Below are 26,275 nucleotides of genomic sequence, written 5' to 3'. Positions count from 1 at the left end.
CGATCAATTGTGTTGTCGAAGTTTTATTTTTAAAAAGCAAAAAAAGCCTTCGTGTAGTAATCTAATTTACATGTTATTTGAAGTAAAGACATTTACAGGCTTGCAGCATACGGCATGAAAGAACAGTAGGGCGAGACGTGACAGAGTTTAAAATACAATTTTAAGCTCCTCATTCCTAACCCAACAAATCCGTATATAAGTATATATATATATTTATATTCAGACAAGTCTCAAACAATAGTGACCAAGTGTTTGATATTCTTATTATTATTGTTAGAGTTTTAATCGGTCCTTTGATCAGATGTAAGAAACAATAAAAATACAATAGAAATGGTACTAAAAATCTTAATTAAAAAATTCGGAAGTATTGCCAATTACGATTGTCTGTTTTAGCTGGACGAACAAAGAATCTTTTTTTTTTGTGTATCTAGTGCTATCAAATTCGATGTGCATTTGTTTCGCTGCATACACTCAATTTGGTTTTCATTCTTTTAAACGAAAATCAGTATCTCAATGGTTATATAAATATATACAATTACAAGGAAGCTAATGCATATGAAATTTTACTCATATAATTTATTTTAGAGTATTTTTATTAATGATCATCAAAATATTGTTTTCGTGTTATATAATAAGAAAACAACTATTAAAACAAAATTTTATACATTTATTATCATATACAATTTTAGAATTTTTCCTGAGAATTTGTCTGGTATTTTAATTTTCTACATCGAGTATAATATAACATATTTATACTATTATCATTAATGCTATTTTTTTATTTAAAATAAATGCATAATACATACTTTATTGTATATTGTACATTGTATCATGTTAATCGTTTTCATAAGTAATATTAGTTTAATTTATGGTATTTAGTTATTTATCGTAATCTGTACTGAAATAATATATTGACAACAAAGAACGAGTATAGTGTAAAAATCTCATTTTATAAAAATGTAATTAAATTTAGTAATAAGTTTGTTAACGTTTTTTCTACGGCAACCTAAAAATATCAAAAATGCACATGCACAATTTTTTTTCTTAGAAATTGAAACTTAAGTATTTACTGTTAATTACTATAGTTTTCACACTCATATAATATTTTATAATATAAAGTAAATTTATTTCGTTATTTAAAATACAATTTCATTATTATTTTTTTTTTTTAAATACTTACATTAAAAAAATTAAAATAGGTATGGAAATTAAGTATAAAATATAAAATATGATTATATTTATTTATATTTTTATACAATTATTTATAGTGCTAGACTTAAGCATGAATCTCTTTGCATTTATCATTGTATTACATTATTGAATTTCCCATTAATATTAATAATCATAATAATAATTTTGAATTCAGATTGGTTAGATGCGATGATTTTAGAGAGTGTATAATTTCAGCCACATCACGTTTATTGAATATAATAAGGTGAATACCTACATTAAAGGTAGGTAAGATGAAACTTGTTTTATATTTATATGTGTATAAAATAGAAATATCGATAACATGTCCAGTTGCAGTTGTTCTTCTCGGTCCTTCTGATATAGGGTATAGTATTTTTAAAAATAAAAATAATTCGACCTAACGCCGATACGCCCTCGAGGCAGCCGGTATTGTTTATTACACACAGACACATACATACCTATCACATGAACACACATACACCGGCTATACGTATAAGGTATATAGGGATGTTTATTATATAGACTCCGCGATGCGGACGAAAGCTGTTGTTTTTCGTCTAAGGACCAAGTTGATTGCGAATCACTGAAGCAAAAGTCTCTTCCGTGTGCGTGTGCTGCGAACCAGTTATTATATTATTTCCTATATTTTTTCTGACGTAGAAACACCCTGGTGCACCGTACCGGAACGAGAGATTCATATAGTAAAAAAAAAAACACACACACACACACAAATATAAGAGCAATAATAGTCGTAGTAGTAGTTCTCACTTCTGAGATTCGGGGAACGATGCCAACCGTTAGTGTTTTTCAAAAGTATTTGTCGGTGCCATAAACTGTACATTCCTCACGCATTCTAATAAGCGACATCATACTGACACTTGAGTCACCAGTAGTAATTGTTTAATAGGATGTAAATGATGTAAATGTGTGTATAAATTATCATTTCCGACTAGACTATAATGCAAGAGGGGTTGCAGAAAAGTAAAATTATCGCCAATATCGCCCTTTTTAAAATTGTATATGCCGTTATTACAAATTGAATGACCTTTTTCTCTCCAGTTTCACAATAAGCGATTTACATACTTCGATAGTTTTATGTTGGCGTTATATCAAAATTATCGAAAAATAAAATTATAATAATAAGCAAAGACTCGTTTATTATTATTTCGAGACAATATTATCATGTTTTGTTTATGGTTTTATAACAACACTTCTATATAGGTATGCTATTCAGCGTATTTTATGCAAACATAATATTCTACATTCAAGTTATAGTATTTTATGGTTTGCAAATGACGCACGTTAATTATTTTGTGAAGTTAGATAGTTTAAATTTGTTGTGCATATTTATTTTTTTTAAGTACACGTGAATGTCACTCAAAAGTCAATTCAACTTCCTTGGCATTATTTACTTTTGGTTTTGAAATATTAAAAAATGGAGTTTAAAACTACATAAAATAATACTTATAGATTTAACAACAATTCCCACAAGTACGCACATAATGATAATATAATATTTATATGGAATGGAATATGAGTGTATATTAAAAATATCAAATGTTTCATATATTTTTGAATTAAATAACTGTAGTTTTATTTATTATTCCAACAAATATTTGAATTTGACTATAGAGTATTTACTTACTTATATTTATGTATACAAAACGTCCATGTACATTATTTTATTGATGATCAGTTATTATGTTATACCTACGAATATTCTTATAATTTAGAATGCGTTACTTGCGTGAAATGGCGATAGTTCTTATAATTATTATAGTTGGTTTTAGATATTATCATAATAATTCATAAAAATATTCAGTTTATAATTTTATCTCGCATTTGTATGAATTCTCTACCAATGACCAAATTCAAATTTATACCATAAACTTAGTTATGGTATCTGCATTTGTAAGTGATATAATATAGTAATTATAAAATCTTGTACACATTTATATTATTTACTTGTTCATTTTTAGTAATATTTTATCAGTAAGTACTACTCAATTGTTCCTTTATTAGAGTTGAGCATATCGGACATTTAATCAATATACACTTTATTTTAATAAGAAATATTACATACTAAAAACATAAGTTTAAGGAACTCTCATTATGATATCAATTACTATGGAAGTAATTATAAATAATAAATAAGTTATTATTTCATAAAGCTCAAATTTCTCAGAAAAGGCAATTAACCAAAATGGTTTAAAACCATTGGTAATATACTATATAAAATAAAATATGTAATGAAAATCAATAATTGTGTTTTAAAAATGTCTAAACCATCTGTATCTATTGATTAAAAATTTGAAATAATTATAATATCATTGCATATCTTATATCATATAATTATTATACTAATAGGTAACCACAATATTAATGTTGATAAATTGCCTAAACACGACGCCGTTTTAAAAGTAAAACATATTTTCCTTTATCATTAATATCCAAAATAGTTTATAATAACATATTGTATAAAATAAATTAAATTTAAGAAATAATTATAATAATATAATTTAGAATACTTATTTTTTTTTTGTAAAAAGTTCTATTTTTAGCTTACCATATAAAACAAAGTTATATATGTATTAAAAATGAGCAAGAAACTTTTTAAAAAGTTTTGATCTCCGGATTAGAATAATTTATACGTATAGATATAAAGAAAAAAAAATAAAGCAATAGATTTTTAGTAAAATTCAGAAATCTTTTTTATCACCTTTGTATTAGTTTTATAAGCTTCCAAACTTTTGATGTTGAAAGTCAAAGTTTACGTTTATAGATTTGTGTTTATAAATTGAAATATTTTTCAACACATAAACGTTTGTATTTTTATTAACCAAAATAGTTATAAGATATGATAAAATGTGTTTTTATAGTTTGGAATTTCTCTACAATTTACTGATTAAATAAATGGACTATTTGTTTTTAATGTACAAATTATAATTAAAGGACAACGATAAATTAATAATCTACATTTATATTTTTAATGTAATAAGAAAAAAGTAAATTTGTTTCAATTATAACTAATTTAGTGTAGTTACATATTTTTAGAGTATAAATTAGGTTAACATACTGATTTATTGTGTAATGTTTTATTCGTCTTAAACTAATCCCAATCCATCAAAAAGTAATATTGGACAGGATAAAGCGTTTTAAATTATTGTGAATGTTATTTATAAATAATATCTATTTAGCTTAATAAAAAACTGTGAGTACACACATAAAATCATGTCTGCCGTTTTAATTTATCAGCGAATGCGTAAAATAGATATAGTTCGAAATGTGTAATATACATCATTTTTTTTTTTTATATATAGTTCGCTCAATAGATTTTTCATAGCAACTGCAGTTTTAAACGGTTCGTATAACGCACGTGAGAAGTATGAGGGAAGTCATCTGATAACGGTCTCGATGAAAAGCTTTCGTCGTTTTCGCGGAAATCTCGTTTTTATCGGCGGCAGCGGCGGTAACGGCGGGTAAGAGAACAGAAGGAGACCGTTTAAACTCCCTGTAATCGTGGTTCTAATAATTACCACCGAAGTGGTATACAGAGCGGTATGGTTTTTTTTCGTTCCCGTTCTTATCTGCGCACCCTCTTTCACGGTTGCCTCGCTATTTTTTTCGTAGCTCCGAGATGAGATTATATAAAAGGGTTATTATTATTATTTATCTATGAACACCTATAATAGTAGACCTAACTGCGTGGAGCGTTTAGAGGGTAGGTATTTTTTTTTATCTTTTTATATACAGCCGTCACAACCAAATGCGCGTTCTTTGAGTTTTTTCTTAGTTTTCCGTTTTATTAAAATCATGTAAGGCATTCATTGTACAGCTGACAACCGTCACCGCGCATTTGACTTTTTGGTTTATTACTATCGATATCGGAAAATATGTACAATATAAACGACGGGTTCAACGAGCATTTAATATCATTATATTTAATACAACGTTAAAATATAGTTTTTACATTAGTTGTGTATTTCAATATATATTTTATTACTTTATAAAATATATGTTTGCCTTTTTTTGCTTTTCAAAAATGTACATGTTTATTTTCAGGAAAACAGTAAATTACAATGTCCAGTGTATGTACAACATTAAACTACAAAACTATATGTACTTTAAATTGAAAACAATGTTATTATTATTATAAAAAAGGGAATTCTAATCAGAAAGTAATAGTAAAAAGTTGATAGCAGTTTAAAATATATTTATATAACAGTATAATAATAGTTTTAGATATTGGAAAAAGTAAAAACTGTATTTTTTTCATGATTTCTACTTTATATAAAGTTATATTATTAGTATTACACACATTATACATTGTAATTTCGTGTATATATATCGTGCACAGTATTATGTGCACTTCACTTAGATCTTTTTCATACCTTCTCTTAGAAAAAAAAAAATGTTTTATGTTAAATTATTATAAGGTGCGACAAGATCAACAAGTTCATTATCAATTTTTCTGTGACTAACATTATTGTAACCAGACCATGTCATCAATTGCTCTCCCCCCTCCTAGTTGAGTTTTTGTGATCAAGCATGGGCTATACAATAAAATACGACACGTCGGTCTCGTACGTGTATACGAAATCCCGCATAGGAAACCCATCATCAATCGGAAACCGTATAATAATAATATAGTTTCATATATTATATTGTTTATTATTCTCGGCCTACTCGCATTCGTGGTTTATCGTCAGAGTTACGATTGCAATAATAATAATAATGATAATGATAATTCAACGTCCGTCTATAGTGATTCTAGTGTATAATATCTTGAAGGCACCGGCGGGTGCGACAACCACTTTTGACACGCGACAGATGGCGTTCGACACACTTGGCTCATTATATCATTATGCGTTATACAAACGCCACTACGGCCTTGCGGGATTGAAGTTTTCTACCCTCCGAACGGTGTGTGGCGCACCTCGGAGTGGCGGTGGTTTATCCACGTCTGTAGACCCACATCGGTCAATAACGACGGCAAACAGCGGGATTTCGTGGTAATCGTCTCCCGAAACGTTTCATCATCAATATGATAATATTACAATGTACACAATATATTATAATACCTACACGCACATGGCATGACCACGTGTAAGTGCTATAATTTGAATTCCCCAGTATTGTTAGCTCCTTATGGTTATTAGAAACTGAAATATTAATCGTGGAATGATTTCGTTTTTATTTAATTTTTACCAATAGAGTCAAATATATATATATATATATTATGTGAAATTATAACGATTAACTTACAGTTTCGATATTGTTGTCCTTGTTTCTATAATGTTTTAACTGTATTATGTAAACGTAAATATTTTTTTTAACTTAAATATCGTAATTTCATCAACTTATTGCACCGATCTTAATGTAAGAGAGGATCTTTGTATTCATTAGATTTCTAATCTTATATTACGTAAATTGTATATTATATGCTGTTTTACCTTATGTTATTAATTTAATTTAATTAACATTTTTATACTTTACCACCCGTTGCTTTATTTCAATTTCTATATAAATTAAATGCTTAATAATTATATAGGTATAACAAAACATTTAATCCTTATAATAAAGTATGATTTAGAATAAAACAATATCATTATAATAGAAAAATTATTCTTTTTTTTTAAGACATACGTTACTTGTATTAGTTTTCTAAATGTTTACATATATAATTTCTAAATAAAATATAATTAAAACTTTTATATATATATATATATATAATGATGATGATGATGAAAAACTAATAAAAAATATAGAGTGAAATGAGAAAATAAATTGTTTAACAAGTACTTACTCAGCTTTATAATACATTTTTATCAAATTAAATAAGACATAATATTTCAAAATTAGATAATTAATTTTAATGGAGGAAATTATTTTGATTCTAACATTAATATTTAAGCAATTATGAGTGCGACGGAAAATATTTTGGTGAAATTGTAAAAGAGGGCGTTCTTTTTAAACGCGGTTAGAAGTAAGGGAGTTGATTCATTTTGCGTATCTAACAATTAAACCCCTGTTGAAAACCTATCTAGCTTTAATCTAACCACAATTTTCGTAATTCTGCTCAGGAAGTACATTTTTTATATCAACGAGCTCATAAAACTAAAAAGCAGCACACTGTGCGTGTGCGTCCGTGGTAAAATATAATATAGAACAATACAATGTTTTCATGTTAAAGATCACAAAAAAAAAAAAAACCAAAATATATTGAATATGCATTAAGGTAACAAAAATAATATGCTTTTAAAAGAAAATTGATGTTTATGCAAGTACCTATGTGTAATATTAAAATCAGTGTCTTAAAGGTTATACAAAATAAATTTCTATCCTAATCTGTGGTTTTTTATTAGTTAAGAAAATAATATGCAAATGTATAAATAACCATCTTACTTAATATTAAGTTGATTGATATTTTGTTTCAATTAATTAAAATAATAATAATAATAATTTTTTTTTGTCATTAAAAGATCAGGCTGCTTCCAAATTACATTGTTTATTTGGTCACATACAAACCACTACATCCATTTATTCGAAGTTGACTTATAATGTGGTCATTTTTGAATTTAGGATGACTTATGTTATACATTTTTAACGATGTATAATACTAAAATTAATCCGCGTTGAGTCTACACTAAAATAATTTATACGATTATCCTTAATATGTATTTCATTAGAGTTATTGTGTTATTATTAGGGTTTTAAAAAGTCATGAAATTTATTTTATTGAAGTATTTAATTTTAACGGAAAATAAAAAAAATGATTATATCTTAAAGTTTATAACTACATCAACTCGCAAGTGAACAATTTTTAAAAGTTGGTTAATTGTATGAAAAAAAGAAAATATTATGTATTATAATAATACTAATAACCAATAAGGATCCAATTAATAAGTGATACAGTCTAGGGCTCGGAAATTGTTGTATTTGCATGTTTTTTTCAACTATTAGATTTATTGCTTAGTGAATTAGATATCTTTTCCCATACACTACGAAAAAAAATATCAAAAATTGATAATGCATATTTTTGTATATTTACTATCAATATTTTCTGACTTTCTGTGTATAATCAATATATTATTTTTAATCGTCTATAACCAAACACGTTTAAAAGAAGAAAAAATATTTTGAAATATTTCAAAAAGAGTGAAATTTTAAATTTTGAATATTTCAATTAAATAATTTCAAGTGAAATATTTTAAATTTAGAACCATATTAAGTTGTTATTGTTAATAAATATGTGATATTTGTAGATTATACATAATTTATTATTGCTGTATGTTTAATATCTCCTAACATATTATACAGAGCGATTTAGCATATACTTGCAACCTGATCAATTACTCTGTATATTATAAACCATCAATCGGTGTTAAATAGTTATCCATATTATTATTACCTGAATAAAATAAATCACGATTAAAGAACTTTGTTAGTTTTTTAAAAATTATTTGAGATTATTCATATTTTAAAATTGGTCGTTGAAAATTGTACACGACTTATTTATTTTTAATCAAATTATGATAACGAACATTTTTCTGTATTTTACTAAATTTTTCAATTTGATTGCGTTGCTGAAAAATCGAGAACTTTCAAAACATTCGTCGTCATTGTTTAAGCCCAAAATATATTCGGGTAACACGTTCACGTATAATAATAATAATATTATTATTGTCATATCGTGACAAGAGACACACGTTCGTGGTTTGCGTATTAACGTGTACAAAAAAACGTACTAGGTAGTAGATTTCCGTTCATTGTCGTTTCGTAATACTTTAATTCGAAACAAATATTTAATGATATGAACGATATGATGCCGCGAGTTTAGTTTTACTTGGAAAAATGTGCACACGTAATATCGTGTTATATAGACTGTGTGAACTTTGCCCGAATGCAATAACTAATACGTGTCTAAACCACAATTGCTGCACAGACCTATACCTATCTATAATCACTACGGAACAGTAGTAACTTTCTATAAGTATTTTTTTAGTAATTTCTTTCATGTATTAAATTGTTACGTTTGGATGTATTATTAACACACGCGTCAGTCAAGTGCGTCCGGGAAACAAATACTATTTTAATAGGCAAGTGCGATCTGAAAAAACTGTTCACTCTATTAGTAGAGTAATACGAATTTATTTTAAAAATATTATTCGCATACTTACGATTCAATTGGATTGACGTCGAGTGTACCCATTTTTTAGAAAGAATATCGCATTTAAGATAAATACGTATAACCATTGTAGTTGTAATAATAATTTATAATATTATTTTATTATGTTGCTTTTACGTTTTATCGCCATGTATTACGTAATCATACGTTAAGTTATTAACGGTGAGTCACAAAAGCTCAGAGACTGGCACCGCGAAGTCGTCATAATAATTTCGTTTGAATTCAGTGTTTTCTGCGTGGGTTTCACGAGACAATGCAAATCGAGTTTATATTAAATTGTACTTAAATACGTCGCGTACGATATGCGTGTAGTATTTAGATACCATTAGATTTTTATATACAAGTGTTAGGTTTTGTTTCGGAATGTTTCTCACTTATTTAGTTTGATTATATGTCCATGTAAATGATTCCGGTCTTACTCAATACCATCTTAATGGATTTTTTTTTTTTACCAATTTTTTTCAACCACATCCTAGCGATTTCTAATGGATTACTTTTTCTATGTTATGCTTTATCTTTTTTAAACGATTCATGTATACTACGTTCGTATAATATATTGACGTACCTATGATGCATTTTATTTGTATAGCGAATAACAATTTCTTGGAACTATTGAGAATCGTCGTGCTTTCAATATTATAATAATATGACGTTGTATTCAATATCACCAGATCATACAGTACACTGTGAAAACAAATCCGATCGATTCCAATTCGTATAATATTAACACTGTGCACGTGTATTTATAATTTATTTTTATAAAAAAGTTTTTTCTTAATAACTTTAACCGTTTGAAAAATAATAATTTTAAAAACATAATAAATTCAGGATAAAATGCGCGTGAAAGAATCATGTGCACATGGATTTTTGTAGGGATGTACGACAAACGTATAATGAAAAAACAATGTATTATACGACATGCAAATCACGTCACACGAAATGGCAATCGTTTACGAGTGTTTAGTATTTATAGGTACACATTATTGTTTTACGCTTTTAAATGGGCGACTGCGAGTGCCGGTAGAGTCGCGTCCTCGACAGTTTGAAGGGTGATGGTTGGGTGGGCGAGGATAATGTGGTGGGGTTCGAGTGATGTTCGCGACTTTTGGTACGATGGATACCACACTAAGCAAATACAATACGTGTACACATGATAATATTATGGTTTGCGCATCGATTCGACCGAATGATAATAGTAAATGTCGTCCGTTTGTCGGTTTGTCGGTGGATGGGCGGTATAAGGGTATAACGGCCGAACCGTAAAAATTTTCTTTTATAAAGATATACACTGTCGAAAAGACGACTCACTGCTGAGGCCGACAACGACGCCACTCGGCAGGACTTCGTCTAGTCATTCGGGCGCCCGTGAGGGAAACGTTAACGGCAGCTCAGTTATGTAGCGTCTACACAAGGGTCGTTCGGATGGCGGTGTGGATGCGAGAGAGAGTATAAATGGATAGAGACGAGCGAACGGCGGGCGAGTGGGAAAAAAATAAAAACTAAAATATATCTCTCGGTGAAAACTACGTATGTATCTATCTGTTTGTGTGTGTGTGTGTGTGTGTGTGTGTGTGTGTGTGTGTGTGTGTGTGTGTGTGTGTATGTGCAGAAAAGCGGCAACAATAATAAAACTGGGGACGATGTATAATATACGAAACGAGAGGGGTGGCCGCGCGGAGCAGATTAATCGGTGTTGGCAACACAAACCGACTCGATGGCGCCGCCGAACGAATATCATATCCGCTCGTCCTTTTGCCCGCCGCCGCGAACGTACATGATATAACGGTGGAAGTCAATCGGAGACGAGTGGCGTATTTTCTCATGCTGTACTTAAAAGGATTTTTCGGAGCGTAAGCGGAAATTATTGTCCCACCGCCGCAACCGACACTATTATAATACTATCGTCGAGAGAATGTCTGCATGGTAATATAATAGTTTTATTATTATTATCTTTGCAAACGATTATTATCTGTCAAAATAGCGAAAATAACAGAAACCTATACAAGAAAAAGAAATAACATCACTGTCATTTGTAGGTAAACCTACTATCATAAATTGTTATTATTATTAGGAGGAAGTGTGTCGGGTTCGAGAAAGATAGTGAGAGAGAATGGACGGGGAAAAAACTACTACAGTCTGTATAAATAAGTATATTATCGTAATATTATAATTAGGGCTGTGAATTTAGTGCATAAAAAACTTTAAAATATGCACAATAAATCCCAAAAAATACATTAAAAACCTTATAAATGTATCTAAATCGAAAGAATTTAGTAAAAAATACACTACAAGTAGATCGGCAAACTTAGAGATCATTATATAAAAATAAATTAAGCGTATAATATGTATTTTAAATTAAAGTTTATAACTAATTAAGTACAATATGTGTACTAGGTAGAGAACATGTAAAATAAGACAAAAATAAAAAAAAATGTTAATTGACGAAATAATAACCATTAAAAATATCAAAATAAACGACATAAAAATCAAGTGTTAAAAATGTAAAATAAAAATTCTAAAATTGAATTCATTAGTATATCTAATTCTGTACATTTTGTATTAAGGAAACTATATGCTTTAGAGTATGCGGAAACTAATGCATTTTTAAACAAGCTCACAACTCTAATTATAATATTACATATTCTGTGAACACGACAACAAGAAAAGTTGATTGATCGGTCAGATATATATTTTATACGTCACGTGCATATACGTATGTATACTTACCGACGGGGACTAATACAACATACGATAATTAGGGGTTGACATCACGGGTGCCTCGCTGTGTATAATGTTATACACATTTAACCGTATATACACACATATTATTATTATATACATAAATTTACGAGTAAGGTATCTAATAATTATTGTTAAACCAATGTAAATATTGTACATATTATTATACATATCTTGCGTATAATATAACATTGTATAATATCGAGTAGGTAATTTATTGATTTCGTGTATTATTATGTTGTTACAGGCGTACAGGCCAGTTGGGACGAGTGGTGGACGTACGATGGAATATCAGGTATCGTTATTATATTGTTATTATTATTACTATAATTGTCATACTACGATAGCTGTTGATGAAATACGCTCGATCGATAAATAATTTGCGTTGATAAAAACAAGTTATATAAATACAATATTACATCGGGACGTTATTGTTATTGTCTTATTGATTTGATATTTTATAGTATAATAATGTGCGCCGTATGATGGCTCATAAAATTAGCTTATGAATTTGGTATGCACAGAGATTTAATTAAGGTTTAACTGAATTCGAATACTATATACTTAATAATCGCGATTCAAACTTGAACAAATTATACGCGGGATCCGAAGACTTAAAGGCAACGTAATACTTTTTAAGTAGTTTTAATTTTAAAATATAGTTGTTTAAAAGTACACTCATTTTGTACAGTATTATGTGAAACAATGATCAAATTAAAGTATTGTTACTTGATATAACTTGAATAACTTAAATTAAGAAGCAAAAATGTTCATTTAAAATATTTCTAATTATTTATATATTTCATAGATTTTTATTACTTGTATACTTAATTAAAAATAACTGTCATTAATTATTACTTAATAACACTAATAACTTTTTACTGTCATAGCTTAGAAAAATATAACATAATATAATAGTATGAATTCACAAATTAGAAAGTTAACAATGATTATTATAATAGTATTGATTAGGCATTCAATTAAAATTTGTATTAGGACATTAAGTACATATTTTATTTTTAAATAATATATAGTTATAGAAATTCCATTGAGAATGTAAACAAGAAATTTTGCGTACATGTAAAAATCATAACTTATTGTTGTGTGTTTCTAACGAAATACAGTTATTTTTAAATATAGTAAACTAAATAAAATAATTTCTTATAGTACATTACTACATGTCTATACAACAAAATTAATTTATATTATATCAAATATTTTTACAAAAGATAATTTGCACGTTTACCGAGTTTACATTTACTCATAACCTTAAATTTGCTAATATAAGACAAAACAAATTAAATGTCAAAAATAGTTTTAAAGTGACCAAACTAAAAATATTTATTATGTATACAATAAATAGATTTAATAAATATAACGTATAAAAATTAAATTATACCAACTATCTATTCAACGATACAATATAATATTATTAACCCATTTTATATAATATTATACTATTATAATAATATTCTATGCATTGTATGCTATTATATTTATGATTGAGTTTAATTATTTATTAGAAAAATATATATTTCTATGATAATTTAATTTTCATTGTGTATACATATTGTATTATTAATCATATACTATTTTTAAGGTAGAAGTGTAGTATAAATTCATATGTTTATATATAAATATATATTGGCTATACATACGATATTTGTAATTCTTTTATAACACTGAAACAGATATGTTTGGTACTATCTGTGTAAATTAGTTTTATTATTCTGGGGGTGTAAAAGTACTTCTATACAAGTGAAACACAACTTTTGTTATTTCATTCGATGTTTTAAATTTTAACCACAAGTCCAAAAAATATTTTGGTACCACCTTTCATCTTATCAAAACTTTGTTCAGTATTTTATGCTTGACAGTTATAGTTTGATTACATACATTATTTCCTGAAATCATATTCACAAAATGATTTATTCAAAAAGTACCGTAAATTTTGTATACTGTAGTGAAGATAATGTGAACATACACGAATAGGTATAGTTTTTCATTGTTACACACAAAAAAAAGAAAAAAGGAGGGAATGTTTGATACATAACAATAATATTTTAATGTTGATTTATAATATGTACATTATCTCTATTTGAAATAATGTGATAATGTGATGTCTAGCAGTAAAACTATTTTTAAAGTTATTAGTAAGCATTAAAACTTGAAAATGAACTTTCATCGTAATATTCTGTTAATAATACGTAAAATACGTAATAATGTTACACAGCTATAATACATGATAATGATAATGTAGTAATTTACTCAATTGTCAAAAAATAAATATAGATTTAAAATATATTATAATATTGTATTTTTTTGGTAGACTAAGAATTATTTTCGTAGGAAAAATAATAAATTAATAGATATTAAAATAACTTATCATCTTATATTTTATAATATATTACAATTAGGGTTCTAAAATTGTATGAAATTAAATTAGATTATAAGATATAAAAAATAAGATAGGTTTATTAAATATTTATAACTTTTAAATTTTAATAGTTATAACTTATAAAGTTATAAACCAAATGCACTATTATATTAATTATCCTTATCTATATTATTAACCTTTGTATAGTTTTACTTATTACCTATTTAAATTCAAACAAAATAGAAATAGAAAATTTATAATATAGAATAATTTGCATTATAATTATTGAATTATAATTATATTAATAAACATACCAAAAAACTCAAAAATTATAAAAAAAAAATAAAAAAATATTTTTCAATATTTCATTGAAGGGTGAAAGCTTCAGGTTTGAAATACTTTAAAGTGAAAATTTTATATGAAATATTTCACACTCATAACCCTAATTATAATACTTACCTTTTTATCTTTTTAATTTTATTACAAGTCAGTATACCTTAAACAAAAAAAAAAAAATAGCAATGAGAGAGATGGGAGAGATTTGACATAGATTTACCTATGACTATGTTATTACAGGTGCAACTATTAATACGTATATTGTACTTGGAAAAAATATTTAGCATATAATAATGAAAATTAAAGAAATCAAATTGTTTACAGAACAAATAACTTACAATCTACTTAACTACGATACACATTATATAAAAAAATTAAAAAAAAACATAGGTAATGTGGGTAGTTGCCAAAAGCTCCTATGATTTTAAATAATGTACAAGTATAAAATATATGAATTACAAAAATAAAACAATTTGCATTTTCATGTCAAGAAGAACGTTTATAAATATTTCGAAGTGTCATTAACAACTATGCTATAAGTATTATGTATTGGACTAGGGTTTGTGGATTTATTAAACGCATTTAAAGTTTTTAGCCTTAAATGACGTATCCAATTACGTTCTTGAATACTTCAAAGCAGTTTTCTTATACACTCGGTGAATTTCCATTATAAATAAACTTTGAAATTATAACAAAGGGTAATGATAGGAAAATAATTACTCAATAATTTCATAATGAGTTATTATTCAAAATACACATCAAATACCAAATATTAATACGAAAATGTAATATGGGATACAACAGTTATATTACCTAAAACTTTTTCTACCGCAATTAAATAACATTCCACACCGTTATTGTTACGACAAAACACGATATCATTGCAGTGCTGCTGATACATGCTAATTAAATTTGACGTTTTAGTATTAATAAAATTATTAATTGTCAATAGTATAAACGTTATTTTTTCACTTTATTAACGAATGGTCATAAAAATACCGTAAAAGTATCAAAACCTTCTTGGTCATTTTAATGACGAAGTTTTGACTTTTCGTTGTGTGCGAAATAAATCTTAAATAATTTTCATTCGGGGGTCGGTGAAAACATTAAGAATTTATTACCTCGTTGACGATGGGATTGGTTTGCAATCAGATAATATCAAAAGAAATGTAGTTTTAGATTTTCCCCGCTTCTTCGAGTTATTAAGGTTCGGGGGAGGCGATTGTAGTTTTATGTCGAGCTTGTATATAGTGGAATTTATGCTTGAAGCATAAAACGACTACAATTTTATTATTTTATATGTTTGGCAAATTTACAGAGAGAACATAATTAGAAAAAAAATGATACGTGACTTGAAGTTTCATTATTTTTATTCCCAGCAATAAAACTTTCCGTGGAATGAAAAAAAAAAACAAACAAACAAATAAATAAAATGCCGTACTCGTTTCACCACCCGACTGTGCTAGAACTGATTTACTAGAATCGGACTGTAAACTAAGTACTTTCAGTAAATTGCTTGACAATTGTGTACTTGTTACTTTTCAATCCTAAACATATCTTATGCTTGTCCGACGTGCCGTGCTTCGGGACTGTTAAGGTTTCTAATCACGGTCATGGCTTTTTGTACTCACTATTGAATACTATAAGACGATAGTAGACTGCTATTGTTTTGTTTAAATTTACTGAATATACTTGTTTCATTCATTTAGTTTTTCATTTCAGAATTCTGAGTAGGTCTTGGGTTAGTTATTTTATGAGAATTTATTATGACCTATTTTAGAGGTGAACCATTAGATTACAAAGACAGTGCCTGCAGCAAGTTTGTCGGTATAAGATTGAACTACGATAGGATTGTTAATCTGTATTTCAAATAAAGTATAATAGAATTTATATCCAATTTATAATTCAATAAAATCCCTGTATAGCTCGTAAAGAAAAATACCACCGTTATTTAGCTTATTTACGTAAATTTTGGTGTTGAAAACATACATTCGAGTTTAAAATAGTTAGTAGATAATTGTTACTAGAAAAACTTAAAATAAAAATAAAAAATAGAAAATAATTTATCGTGACTATGCGTTCATGAACGCGTGTAATACACTATAATTTGTTAACGTTAAGCAATTATTACAATTTTAATATACGTATATTGTATACATATGTAAAAATTGTTTATTTTGGATGAAATAATTCGAAAACTTGGCAAATAATACATCTACATTTATACAATATAGAAAATTTATGAATAAAAAGTAACATATAATTTGTTCACGTTCAAGTACCATAGATTGATAATCCGCTTATACTTTCAATCACGACTGAGAAAAATATAATACAAGCCAAAGTCAACATACCAACTTATAGATCTGCAAATTATAAACAAACATCCAAGTTGTTATTGTATTTGTTTTTACAAAAAGGATCAGAACAGCAAATGTATTCCGGTCACACATCGCCGTTATGTTTACAATTGCGATTTTACTTTACGCTGGTGACGCTGTCCGGGATGCATAAAAATCATCAAAAAAAAAAAAAAAAAAAAAAATGAAAAATAATAAAAAATTACCTTTGTATTATTGGCGTGGTCGGAGTAATACAAGTTTAAATTGAAACTGTTTTAAATTAATGGCTGGGATCATCTTTGATATTAATAAAATCGGTTTTCTATTAAAGATTATTGAACTTATTATAGGATACTTTCTTATAGCTTCAAACTTCTTTTTTTTTATTATTGGAACAAATTAAGTACCTACATAATAACGTTTTAATAACAATTTTAAATTAAGCCGTAATATATTTTATATCTAGCTATAAAATGTTTTCCAGATATGGGTTATTAAGTTGTGAATCCCTTTTATTTATGAAAATACATTTAAGATCACTCGTACTCATAAATATTATTTTTTTGGTACCTAGCAGTCTTATATTTAGAAATTATGTTTTTAATGGCATGTTATTCCTGAATCATAATAGTTAAAGTCTAAAGAGTAAAGTGTTTTTAAAAACTCAATTTCAAATAATAGAAGTATAAAATATTACGTTGATTAATAAAAACCCTTCGTTACAGTTAAAATTAACATTTTTTTAATTTGATTTAATATTGAGACAATCGATTAAAAACAAAACAACTTTTCGACTAAAAACACGTTTTATTTATATGTGATACGCGCAACTATCGATAATTTATCTAGGCGTCACCGAATAAATGTACGATTTTGGATTTGTCAATACAGCAAAAATCCACATATTTCTTTCCCAGTTCTAAACATGGTCTAGTTAGTAACGATTTTTATCGTTGGCTATAAACGTTTCCAATGCCCTGCCAAAAGTTATGACTTATATTTATTTTTTTTTTGACGATAATAACAATGTATGAGTCATAAAAGTTCGATGAGACTACTAGGATATGTTTTTTCACCATACCCATTCGTATATACGTGGATCCTTTAAATGGTTCTAAGATAACGGTCAATAAAATTCAGATTCTACCACCCGCAAAGCGCAACCGTCCATCTATACTCTGGGCATTGCCGTCGTTGGAACTGTTCGTGATATATACAATAGGATATTTTTCAAACTGGCAAAATTATATTATATTCAAAATCCTTGAATGACGAATGTTTCACATTGATTTGCGTTTGCATTAGTACAACATGAATGTTTAATGTGTTTCACTTTTGATTCTTTTAATGTCTACATTGTTATTTATTTAGTTAGTATTTTTTTCGACCTCCTGCCAGTCTCTGTCATAACTGTCGTATCGAAAAACCTTTTTAATAACGCCAGTTCGACGAGCTTTGGATTTAAAAATAATAAAATAATCAAAGGACTTTATTCAACTGAATGCAATTTTTATTCATATAAAATATTATCATTATTATAGTTTGTCAAAGAAAAATATGTTTAAGTAATGACGACATCAATTATTTTGTGATGATCATATTCGTTTTTGATAATATATATGTTAGTTAATAACTACTTAATAGTATAAATGTATAATATTATAAAAATTATAAATGATAACAAAATATCTTTAATAAATGTTTATAATTATGTATGAGATCTGGCGACGATATAGATTGTGACGTATTGTGAATACCTAATGACTTAAAACTATACATAAATAAATCTTTTAGAAAAAAAAATGTAATGATAAAATAACTATTTACTGATAAAAAAATCACTACTTTTACTGTAACTTTATTGTATCCTTTGTTCTACTTCAATTATTTAACACAATATTATTTTATTTTATTTTATTGCAGTTATATTGTATTTATGAACAATGATCATATATTATATGTATTATCCTATATGTCTTCTAGTACGTCAGCATATATTATTCTCACTTGTTTGTTGTCATACGTTATTGGTTTAAATTCATTACGATATTTGATACTTACTATATTAGATGTAATATGAATATTTTATAAATATCTACAATATATTTTGATACTAATACCTAATATTGATTTTACTATGGTGTTATTTTTCGTCAGTAAAACTATTTGTTAGATTCAATTCGTCCAGTATAATCAATAATCATTTATAAAACAATAAATTCTCTACAATAAATTAATTAAATGAAAAACTTTAAATTTGATTTTGCTATGTATCAGTTTTAAATGTTCGTTTTTTTCAGAAACTCATAATCAAATACAATAATTAAATTACAATCCACGGTTTTTTCATATATTTATTATTTTTAGTATCATAATATTATAATAGAGTTACAGGATGTTATTATACGTCTTTGGCTCTTTGCCCTATTAAGTTTGAATGATTGTAAGAGATACACATAATAGTAATAATTGGGTCTATATTACGTATCAATTAATTTTAAACGAATCAAATCAAATCCAGGTATGATTTAAATTAACTGTCACGTGTGTCTGTAAATTTTTATAAACTTATCTTGTTCAAAACACATAAAAACAATTTTTAATATTACACTAAGTCTATATATATATATTATTTTATCAACGTTAATGATGTAAAATGTATACATTTTCTATCATCATAAAACTAATTTTGGATGTTTATTTTGAATTCTCTAGCTAAATATTATATAAAAGCTAACCCAATAAATAAATATGTAATAGTATAGTTATCTACATACTATTTATTAGAAAATATGTAATATGAATTATGATATATTATGTAATTGTACATACAAAATGAATATGAGTGAAGGTGGTTTTAAAATTATCATAACCACATTAAATAAATTAATAAATATAATTTATTTAGTGTGTAGTTTCATCTAACTATAAATATTGGTTTACAAATATTAATAAAATATGTTTTAAGGTATAATAAGTAAGCAAAAATAATATAAAATTAAATAATATAGAGAAAAACATTTTTTCAAATACTAGTTGGTGAAATTTGATAACGACTATTTCAGTCTATATAAAAGTATTACCTAATTACTAATTTCTTAGTACTAGGAATTACTTAAGGTCAAGCAAAATTCGTTCATCAGAAATTAATTAAAAAATATAAGGAACTATACAATTGTTAGTGTTGACAAAAAGTGAATGCTAAAAAATAATAAAACATCTATCAGCTATAATAACTTTATAACAGAGCAAAAAAATGAAAAAAATTATGAAATCCATTTGGCAAAATACGTTGAAACAATTGTAGTGTGAAATGACAATCCAAATGGTTATAAAAGACTAAAAATAATGACACAATAAAATAAGATGATTGGAAGTGTGGAGTTTACTGAAAAATATTACGGAATAAAATAAAATCACTGATAGAATGATCTATTTTCTATTAAATAAGTATACCTGTTGACATTAAAAAATAATAAATAAATAATGTATAAAACGAATGAAATTAATGAAAGTAAAATGCATGACATCAAATTAGGCGAACTATACATGTATTATGGCTTATAATAATTATGAATTATAATATTATCAGTGACTTCATACGTAGCAGGCACGTCTTTAAGTTAGACATGCATGTCGAGTTTCAAAGTTTGAGACCCGAACTTCTACCGCAGATTTTGTTGAATTAAAACGATGTACAAATTGAACAACTCAAAAAGCCCACAAGCGATTTCCAGTCGAATAAAGTCTTAATTCTCGGCCTCTTCTTACTGTATTAAATGAAAGCAACTAATTTCTATCAGATGAAGCACAAAACGTCTTTGGGTGTACTTTTTAAACTTTCCATTACACCCCTATATTTCTAGGTTTTGACTTATAGATTAGTTAAAAATTAATCACTGATCATGTGGTATTATATGTGTATAGGGTATAAGTATACATATATAATTAAACAAAAAAACCAACGAAAAGTAATTAAATGTGAAAAAACTTATTAACTAAATACATACATAGTTTAAAGTGAACTAATTGGTTTTCTGAAAATAAAATTACTTTTTCAAAATCCAATTCATACGAAAGGTTTTTGTGTATAAGTTGTAAGTTATTATACATTTTAAATGAATGACACATTAATTTATATTTATTCTTTTTAAATAAATATTTCATGATTACTCTGGTGTACTTGTATATTTAAAGATAAGTATATATAATAAGGTATCTAAGTTTTAAACTATATTCAAATTGGTTGAAAATATATAAAATGTAACATTTACTGCAGTGGTGAAAAATCCTGTTCAAATTCGTTTTTAAATACCAAATAGTTGAAGACTAATATTATATTCGTATTTCAATAGACGAATTCGCACAAATGCTTTTTAATAATTTATTCAAATATAAAATCGATAGATTTTATTAAACTTTTTCTTACTGCTGCCTATTTAAAAACCATCTCAATAACAATACAGTTCTCTTTACGGTTATAGTTTTGTTAATTTGGTCTTTAAAACCCATATAATATCATTTTCGGCATTGTAATATTGATTACATTTATATCCATGTATGTATATTATGTATATTTATATACAAATCGTTTTTCAGTCCTTTGCGTTTCTCCCTATTTTTATTTCGACCAAAGGAATAAAGAAGGGATTCAATAACCTACGTAAATATTCATTGTTGCTGCGGTTAAAGTGAAAAAATTTATTATTCTCTTTTTAACACGGGGCACCGTCGAAAGCAAACCGATGAATTATTATTGCATGTACCAACTATTATTATGTTTGAAAACGTTATTCACAGATCATTAACCACATAAATCCACGACCTCGTATTTCCTGATCAAACCGACAGGTGTTTATCGAAAATTCGATTTTCATTTGTAGGGTGAACAAAAATGCCACCAATCCGGCACTGAAACAATATCATTAGCATGCTAAAGTTCACCAACTATTAATCTTCAATCATTATTTAAAACATTCGTGACCCATATAATCTGTTCACTGATAAACAATTAAATGGTAGTTTTTATTATAATTTTTTTCGCTAAAATATTTTGTTGGTTAATCGGTGAACAGTTACGTTAAAAAGTGTAAAAAATGTAATTCACATTATAGGTACACGTGTTTTACCATGTATTGAGGTTTGTCTTAATCGAATCTTTACAATCGAATATATTATTATATTATGTAAGTTTATAATTATACACTATTATTAATATATTATACTATTGTTATTATATACATGCTATGATTTCGACATAATTTTTGAACATTCTGTCATACCTACTAGATTTGATTCTCGTTGACTTATGAAACAACTTATGAAATCTTCCCAACCCTATTTACTCCTTAAATTCATGCTGTTGTTTGCTAAAACCATAAGAAGGTTACATTCTATGAGTGCAAGAATGTTATTATGTTTATAAAAAGTATATGTGAGTTTTATTCAGATGCACCTGTTTAGGACTTAGGTCATATTATAATATGGTATTTATATCTATTAAAATCATTCGCTTAACTCTATTGCTTTTTCAAATATATAAACCTACGAATAAAAAAAAAAATTGGTTAGTTCTTCTATGTTATAACATATGTTACAATATATACTATTATTTATTTGTTTGGTATTTATAATCAACGGTGCTATGTTATAATCGTATTATTATATTAACTTTAGAACTCTGAGAATTTAATGGTGATTCATTTATGGTGATTCGCGTATATATTATGCATTTATAGTTTAAACACTAATTATTTTGATCTATTTTTGTATTTTTTCTTTTAAGTATTTAGTATACACCGGTTATAAATTCATAGTTTATTCATACTTTTTTTTAAGTACATACATTAGGTTATATTTGACTCACGCCTGTGTAAAATGATTATGACTATTTTAAGGTTAATATACTGAATAACACGATGTTTTTATATCATCTAAAAACGTTTCCGTTCAGCTGACAAAAGAAAATGTGGAAAACCAATGACTTGCCCTGCATAATTCTTTATATCCAGTGATGTTCTTATACTAACTATAATTGTTTTTGGAGGTTTATTAAACCGGAGAATGTCTAACTAAGGATACTTTATTGTAGTTAACTAGAGAAGGAGAGATATCAATGATTACAAATATAATTTAACAATTTAAATAAATTAGGGTAAATCTTGAGAGTATAATTTGAGCATAATATTATGACATATTATTTTATGATGTAATAATATATCCGACGGAACATTACTGGATATTATTGTTGTTATTATTTCTATACAATTAAAGATAAAGACTTAAATCCCACGTGTTTAGACAAACATTCGATAGCGGGAATTTAGAGCTACGAGCACATTCATCAATGTCACATGTAATAATTGTTTTGGGCCTATATATGTAATTATAGTATATTATTATAGCACACGGTATATGTACCCACGTAAATAATAATCGCCTATCTAGATAATATAAATAAATAATTATTATAATATATTATAATAATATAATTATTATTATTCACGTATCGTGTGTTTCGTCGAGGTATATTCGTTCTAGGTAGTGGTAAGTTGTGCGATGTTATTATGTTGTTATCGTGCGTGCTCTATCACATTTGATAGTAATTTATTATATCAATATATTAATATATACATTGCATTATGATATGTAGTCGACTAATTGACTGAAATATGAACTATTGTTCGGATATCGGACGTAATAATTTTCGCAGCGATTCGGTCCCATTAGAGTAATTTTGGTTTTAAATTACAACTGTCCCCCGGTGCACGCTCATTTGCGCACGCCACTTAAACTGCCAGTCATAGTTATTGGTTTCGCGCAGTTATTGTTTGCTTTTTATTTTTTTATACAATTATATCTTTATTCGTGGTTGTATATTTATTGTATCATTGAAGCCATTTTGTTGTGTAACTCAGTAATTTCTAGCAGTAACAACCTAATGTTTCTCTGACTAAAATCAAACTCGCGAACCAAATAGCGGATAACATCTTATTGCTTGGTTATATACAGTATTATTCATCAAGTATACTCATCAATTTTAATAATATCATTTAATAATGCATATATTCAAAATCTGATTATTGAATTTTTAAAATACTCTTAAAATTGTATAAAATGTAGTTGTCTGCCTTTGTATTTCTGTTACATTTTAAGGTACAAAACGTTTCACCTTTATGGCTTTATGCCACTAGTTCTTTATATGTTTCACACACAAACACAAAATATATAGTTATCGAACTTCCGATCCTATTTTTAATGTTTAAATGTATTTTAATTAATTTAAATTTAGTCATTTAATATTTTTAATGTAAACTTTGATTAATTTGTATGTGATATTGTGATTCATCAAGTATACTCACCCCTATTTTTTTTTATCTAATTATGCAGCTAATCGGGAATTATTGATTTAATTTTTGAAAATTTTAAATATACTTTAAGAAAATATTTTTGAATTCTTGAGATTTTTTTACTAGTTTGTGATACTCTGTTTTGTGGATATACAAATTTTTGTTTTTAAACGAAAACCTTCTTTTTAACTTATAATTATTTAATGAAATTGTTTTCTAAAAAGTTTGACATATCAAAATAATAATTTGAGTTTTTAATTTTGAAATTGTATAACTTTTTATATGATAGCAAAATACTACTTACATCTCTTTTCTACTGTAAATTATTTATTTGAAATTTGTCTAAAAATATTAACGCGCACAAATCACATTTTTAACTAGTAATTTTTAAGTTCATTAACTTTATGTATCTACTAAGAATAATAGTATAATATATAATAATAACGTGTTTGAAAGATATTTGAGATATGGTGATTTGTAAATGTTGATAATTAATATCAACATTTATAATTTGTAAAAATTATCAAAACATAAAAAAATACTAGATTTAATATTGCGTATATTTTATATGTTTATAAAATAAATTAAAAGACTATTATTCTTAGTATGTATACATTATATATAAGCAACTGAAAAATTCGTAATATTATTATATATAAGGTAATTTAAAAAAATAATAACCATTAAATAAATTAAAGTGAAAAATGGGGTTATCAAACAGAAGTTTATATTACTACAAGGTACTCCTTAAATAGTTCAAAAATTTCAAAAATTTCAAAATTTGATCTTTAATTCAAAATACCAGAATTTCAATAAATATATTATTGAAGGAATAAATCGGGGTAAACATGTTTGTCGAATAACCCAATACACATATATATATATATATGTTAATAAAATAAAACTACATTTTCAAATCCTTAGATTTTAATTTAATGTAAAAATTAAAAAAAAGCGTCAAAATGAGAATTGTATTTTTTGCTGTCAATTTAAGCAGATAATTGTATGTAAATCGCATAATAATTTAAAATTCTAACGAGTTGTTTTTAAGTTATTAAATTCTATATTCTAAGCATAATAGTCTTTAATAATCGTTTAACATAGAATATATTATAATATATTTAACATTTAGTACTTGACGCAATGAGGTTATTCACATACTTACGAAATAATCATACCCAAACATCCTCTGATAAAATACTGTCAAATTTTTGATTGGTTGTGCAACAAATCGAGTGAAACAGTAATATACTGAATATTTTATTAAAAGTTTTTATTGGATTTATTAAATCTACCTATTATATTATGATATATTGATATGGAACTACATGAATTCTAATTTCTAAATAAATATCTCAAATATAAATGTTGTTACTAACAAACCTCAGTACAGTATAGTATGATATAGATTCTTAGTAATATTTATATTTTACAGAGTTATATTAAAATTGCCATATACGTCACCATTATTTATTAAAGCTTTTTCACATATTTTTCGAACTGTTTATACTTTAATACACCGAGTCCCGCTTAATGTGATCACTGGTTTATAGAATCAACCGTTTATTGAAATGAAAATTAAAAATTCCAAACAAAATCTTATATTACTAATGTTAAATTGATCTTTTATTAGAATCACTAAGTACCGGATAATTGAATCATTTTTGTGAACATTCTAATCGTTTATAATTTTTATAAATATTTCAAACATGACAGGTACGGATAAAAAAACGTCCTTTAACTATAGGTAAAA

At 26.4% G+C, this 26,275-nt stretch overlaps 1 protein-coding gene across 3 annotated transcripts in view; it reads left to right on the top strand.

Moving 5' to 3' along the window:
• Positions 1 to 26,275, top strand: part of LOC113547851 (carbonic anhydrase-related protein 10) — a 103,297-nt gene that overhangs the window by 10,021 nt on the left and 67,001 nt on the right. For all 3 annotated transcript variants that reach the window (XM_026948385.1, XM_026948384.1, XM_026948387.1), the window contains exon 3: positions 12,366 to 12,413. In XM_026948385.1, the coding sequence (XP_026804186.1) occupies positions 12,366 to 12,413 (48 nt within the window). The remainder of the gene's footprint in view (positions 1 to 12,365; positions 12,414 to 26,275) is intronic.

Source organism: Rhopalosiphum maidis, chromosome 1 (genome assembly GCF_003676215.2).
Source record: "Rhopalosiphum maidis isolate BTI-1 chromosome 1, ASM367621v3, whole genome shotgun sequence".
In the NCBI taxonomy this organism is placed as follows: domain Eukaryota; kingdom Metazoa; phylum Arthropoda; class Insecta; order Hemiptera; family Aphididae; genus Rhopalosiphum; species Rhopalosiphum maidis.
The sequence above is the reverse complement of the archived record's forward strand: the minus strand, read 5'-3'. Positions and strand labels throughout refer to the sequence as shown.